This window comes from Sinocyclocheilus grahami, unplaced genomic scaffold, assembly GCF_001515645.1.
Source record: "Sinocyclocheilus grahami isolate Dianchi unplaced genomic scaffold, SAMN03320097.WGS_v1.1 scaffold869.1, whole genome shotgun sequence".
Classification (NCBI taxonomy): Eukaryota; Metazoa; Chordata; class Actinopteri; order Cypriniformes; family Cyprinidae; genus Sinocyclocheilus; species Sinocyclocheilus grahami.
The window spans coordinates 354,253-359,999 of NW_015506048.1; the positions used below are offsets into that span (position 1 = coordinate 354,253).

Sequence of the window (5,747 nt, forward strand, 5' to 3'; positions counted from 1 at the left end):
TAATTCCTAGAACCAGACTCAAGTCTAGGGATGATCAAGCACTCACCATAGATTGGACTCGCTCCCAGAGCTTGGAAAAATCGAACTACAGAAACCAGAACCGCCCCTACACCATCCATTTTAAATCTGTTAAAACCATTTTTATTTGATCTGGCTTATTCATGATTTGCCTTATACTTTTGAAGTTTTATTTGTGTCCTGGTCTTTGTTTTAATTCTGTTAATGGTTACTTTTGTACAGCACATTGGTCAACGGTAGTTGTGTTTAGTTGTGCTTTATAATTTGAAATGTACAATAGAAAATGGAGCATTATAGTTAACCATTTCTAACTGGCCTAGTTAGTTAAAGGCCTACCTAGTAAGACAAAAGGGAACAGAAATTATACATACCCTTCATATTTCTAGATTGCAAACAAACCGGTTCATGTTTGGGGTGCATTTTGTTGCAGCTACAGTATCATGCACAGCCAGTATCGGCAGTGTGGAGTCAAGCATGTTGAAAAACTGACCCATTTGCAGAGCAACTGGTTGTGGAACCAGAGTTTGGAAAATGCTTAATTTCTCCCATCCATCACTGCGACAAACAGTAATTTATTTCTATACACTATAGCTATGCAATTGCAACGATTACAGAAGCAGAAAAAAGTTAGAGCACTAATATCTGAAGTTGCAGTGTAACATTTGTAGTGTTTTACAGCAAAACCTAACAAAATGTAAACATTGGGGTTTGAATCAAAACATTCAGCTCTTCACTGAGCGGAGTATAAGTCAACTTCCAAAATGCAAACAAACAGTACTTCCTTAAGAACCATAGCCCCAGCTACTATAAACATATGCAGAAGCCAGACTGACAAAACTAAATCCTTTATTTTTCTCATACAGAGAACTTAATTTGTTGTTTCTCAAACAATGGTAAATCAATAAACTTCTGTACCTCAAGTACTAACACCTGAAACAAAAATTTTTTTCTTTAAACTGAATTCGTGTCAGTACAGTATTTGTATACAGAAGAAAAAAAGAAATCTATTTATCAGCAACCTTAGTCGGACGGATACTGAACAGATCTTTGAGGTTTACTTCAGGATCAACATGGTGTGGGATTTTACGCTCATTAAAGAGGCCTGTCAGATCAGCTTCCAGTTTGGCCCTCGGAGAGATCTTCATGCGTAATGAAAAGAGAGAGCGAAGGTCTTCAACTAGAGGACGACGATTTCTCCCTTCCAAACGTTTCTGCCAACTCTTGCTGCTCCGCTTATGTGGGTGCTTAACACAAATAACCAGTGAATTAAAATTAAACTTAAGCGGTTTTTAAATACAATCACAGATGGTTTAATAAAAATGTGGTAACATCAACAGTTATTAAAGCTCAGGCAGCTTTTAAAAATGATAGTCAACATTTGAAGTGATCAAAAACATCAAAGTTGTCCCAAGGAAAGAACGCATTTGGCTTTAGGACAACTTTGAAAGGTTTTTATCCACTTCAAATGTTGACTAGTGTACAAGGTAGAACTACCTTGAGTTTGGCCATATCAGGTTCATGACGTAACAGATGGCGGACGAGGCTTTCCTGTTGAAACGGCACAGGTGAGGCAGGGGTTACTAGCACAATATTTCACAACCTAAACGCTGTAAACACTACAGGTCTACAACTACACAAACTTGAACATCAAGTCAAAACTGTAGTTATTACCTGCAGAATTCAACCACTAGTTACATACACTTCATGTCACTTGGCTTTAAGAGACAATAAAAAAAAAATAAAAAAAATCACAAGACAATTCTACCTATGCTCCACAAATGTACTCACACGCATGGCAAAACTCTTGCTGCAGCCAGGGAAGGAACAGCGGTGTGAGAGCAGCTGTAGATGGATCTTTCGAATATGATGTTGCAGGTTGAAGGTGGTGGAAAAGTAAGCCTGGCAGCCCTGACTGGGACAGAGCAAAACCGGCTTCTGCAATGCATGTGTCCGCTTGTGTCTCCTCAAAGCATCACGCTTCCTGAAGGCTTTTTTGCATGCCATACAGGGGAATGATGCTGTTGACAAAAGGAGGGGGGGAATAAATAAAATAGTCTTCAGAACCCTTACGGACACAAAAAGCTCACCACTCGTGGAAAACGGAGCGGTTTACATCCAATAAGCAATCAAACAGTTTCACCGGTTTACCTGGGTGACATGCCATGTGTTTCTGTAAATTCCTCCAGGTGTGCACACTGATGGGGCATTCAGCATGAGGACAGCGATAACCTGAAGAAACAAATACTGGGTGGGTGTTGTGAAGTAGTTTTAGAAGTGGTCTCACGTAAGCACTTATGATACTACCCAATACTAGAGTAACCTACTGAAACTCATGGGTCTTTGTTTTCTGTGAACCAGAGTATAGTTGGGCCAAAACCATAATCAGATTTCACACCCAATTTAATATATGTTTAAGTCCCAATATGGCTTTGCCATCAACCTCAACTCCAAAGCATCTAAAAGTTTGTACCTCAAGTTGAGGAATATGCACTCCACTTCCCTACATTTTACCTAGTTTTAATTTTTACAAACAAGTTCAGTACACAAGGCAGCATTACCAAAATGTGAACAGTAAAGAAATTTTGGATTAACCACTGGGTAACATGTTAACAGCTAGTGAGCTTAACCATATGGTGAGCAACTAACGGGGTTAAAGTTAATGCCAGGATATGAACATTTCGGAATTGATGAATCCTCACCTGAATGTCTCCGATCATGTGCTTTCCGCGCAACGTGAGACTCAAACCTCATCCCACATCCGCTTTTCAAGCATCTTAAACAGGAAAAATTTAGATTTTCACTGTGTTTCACTTTGGTCAAAGTTTCAGAGCATTGGTTATTAAAAACATTGCGCAGACGCACCTGAAACTGGATGCACCGTGCGTCGCCAGGTGCAGTTTCAACGCTCGCCGTTTCCTAAACGTCTTTGCGCACTGTGGCTCTTCACACTGAGAAAAGACTCCGTGTTAATTATAAGCATAAAGCGTGTTTACGCGAACAGCAAAATGTGACAAGTAATTGTGTGGTGAGAAAGAAAATAAGAGTCCGACCTTGAAATATTCGCGTTTCTCGCTGTGAGCGTAGCGCACGTGCCTCTTAAGTTTATCAGCGGTGAAGAAGCTCTTGCCACACGCAGCGGCACTGCACCTGCTCCACGGTAACCACACACATTCGCAGATGTACAAACTCAGATGTAGAACTTTTTTTAACTGGCCACTTTTTCCTACCATGCCAGTTCATATTCCACATCAAAATTAATATTATCCAATAACTAAACTTAAATACAGAGTGTTTAGCCAGGTAGGTCATCCAAGTGGATCTAAATAAGCCTACACAGGTCTCACTTCAGGATGTACAAAAAAGAAAACTGGCCGTTTTTAAACGACATTACTTCAAGTCTTTCACCCCGCTGTGTATTAAAGCATGTCGGCTCAGGTGCGATTTACGGGTGAAACTGCGTCCACATCCTGCTACAACACACTTGTGAGGTCGCTGAGGAAAACAGGGGGGAAAAGTCAAAGCGCAGAAAAGAGAAAGAACTTGATAAACGCGGTCTTTTATTTCAAGAAACAAAGGACTAGGACTCACCGCACCGGTGTGCACGGTCTCGTGCTCCAGCAGACGCCACTGACGCACGAATGTCGCTCCACAATCACTGTAAGCGCAATTAAACAGCTGCAGTCGCGGCACAGTGTCCTCTTTCTCAACCACCCGTGCGTTCATCATCTTCAAACGCGTATGCAACTACAGCATTGCACTTTCAATGTGACTATTGTTACTTTGCCTCGTTCAAGTCACATTATTAAGTAAGAGATTTTCTCGGCTTTGTGAGCTATATACACTCCGGCCACCTGCAGATGGTTGCGCTAATGATGGCTGGTAGATAAAGATAGGTTATTCAACGTAATGAGAACACAGCCGTGTTAAGAACAAATTGGTCTGAATAAGATTGAAAGGTCAATGTGCATTTTATCCAGTGCTTTATTGGGAAAAAAAACTCCTACAAATTCGACTTTATATAGGGCCTACAGTTGTGCTCAAAATTATTACCTTGGTAAATATTATCAAAGAAGGCTATGAAAATAAATCTGAATCACTAATTATTTTGATCTTTTATTTTTTTTAAATTACAAAAACAACGTTTCACTAGATAATTTAAAAAGGAGGGGGGATCTTATGAAATAGCTAAATGTTTTTCTCTAATACACATTGGCAACAATTAATCATACCCTTTTATTCAATACTTTTTGCAACCACCTGTTGCCGATATAACAGCTCTGAATCTAAACCTATAATGCCTGAAGAGTTTGGAAACATTTGACAAGAGATCAGAGACCATTCCTTCATCCAGAATCACTCCAGACCCTTCAGATTCCCAGATCATGTTGGTGCTTCTCCACTTCAGTTCACAACACTCATTTTCTTAAAAAGCAAATGTTTTAGTTTCATCTGACTGTAGAAGCCAGTATCGTGTGCATTTCCAGTAATGTCTAGCAAATAAATATGCTGGAGTTTGTTTTTGGATGAGAGCATTTTCTTTTCTAGATTTTGCTTAAAACACTCCCAAACAACATGTGATGTTGGTGCTGTTTGAGATATATATATATCTCGAGGCTTTCTGACACCAAAACTCAACTATTTTCTGCAGTTTTCCAGCTGTGATCCTTGGAGAGTCTTTGGCCTATGATTGATTATGGCAGCATAGTATATAGTTCGGCATCAGTATCTATGTTAAAGAAAGTAAGTGGTATCCAATCTCAAGCACTAAGAATAGGAAGTGGGGCATTTAGAACATCGCCAGTCTCAGTGATGCAGGTGGAAATGGAGGAGTTGCCTTTAGACCTCCGGAGACTTAAGTTAAAGATGGCATACTGGTGTTCTGTGAGGGGGCATGTAGAAACCCATCCAGTCAAAGATGTTTTACAAAAATGTTGGGAACATGAGTATATAAATTATTGTAATTTTGGATGGAATGCCAACGCAGATGCTAAGAAGGTAGGAATTAATGACATAAAAATGAGCTCAACGGTAGCAATACCAATTATACCCCCTTGGCTGTTCCGCATGCCAATGGTAGATCTCCAGTTGCATTTTAAAATAAATGAAAAGGAAAGGTGTATGCCTAAAGAAATAGAAGTGGATCAATATTTGAAACAAAACTATTTTAATAGTATTCAAATATATAAGGATGGGTCAAAAAATCCAGATTCTGGGTATACAGCAGCAGCCATATATATTCCCTATTTTAAATATAGCACAGTTAAGAGGTTATCTAACGATGTATCTGCATTCACAACAGAAATGATGGCAATTCTAATGGCTTTGCAGTGGGTTTAAGAAATCAATCCTATAAGTGTAGTAGTTTGTTCAGATTCGTATTCAGTATTAAACAGCTTAAATAGTGGGAAATCATAATCTAGACAGGATACTTTATGAAATTTTACAGAATTTAAATGGAATAAACCAAACAGGAGTAAGAGTAGAGTTTTTATGGATACCTGCTCATGTAGGTGTAGAAGGAAATGAGGAGGTGGATAAGCTGGCCAAGTCAGCATTGAGAAAAGAAGAGCTTGACATAGAAATTCCTTTAAGTAAAACAGAAGTGAAAGGTATTATTAAAACAGCAGTTGGAGGTATGTGGCAAGACGTATGGAATAAAGAGTCAAAAGGGAGACACTTATTTAGCATTCAACAGAAAGTGGGGATTGAAAGAAAGGTATATGGAAACA

The 5,747-nt window shown here is 39.2% G+C and overlaps 1 protein-coding gene across 1 annotated transcript; it reads right to left on the minus strand.

The window, feature by feature from the left end:
- Window positions 1-844: 844 nt before the first annotated feature.
- 42sp43 (P43 5S RNA-binding protein) lies at window positions 845-3,834 on the minus strand. The gene is made up of 9 exons (XM_016248194.1): window positions 3,607-3,834; window positions 3,410-3,510; window positions 3,069-3,165; window positions 2,881-2,966; window positions 2,718-2,791; window positions 2,167-2,247; window positions 1,807-2,036; window positions 1,513-1,566; window positions 845-1,262 (listed from the first exon to the last, which is right to left on the minus strand). The coding sequence occupies exons 1-9, from the start codon at window positions 3,742-3,744 to the stop codon at window positions 1,023-1,025; spliced, it is 1,101 nt and encodes a 366-aa protein (XP_016103680.1). The 5' UTR covers window positions 3,745-3,834; the 3' UTR covers window positions 845-1,022.
- Window positions 3,835-5,747: the final 1,913 nt, after the last annotated feature.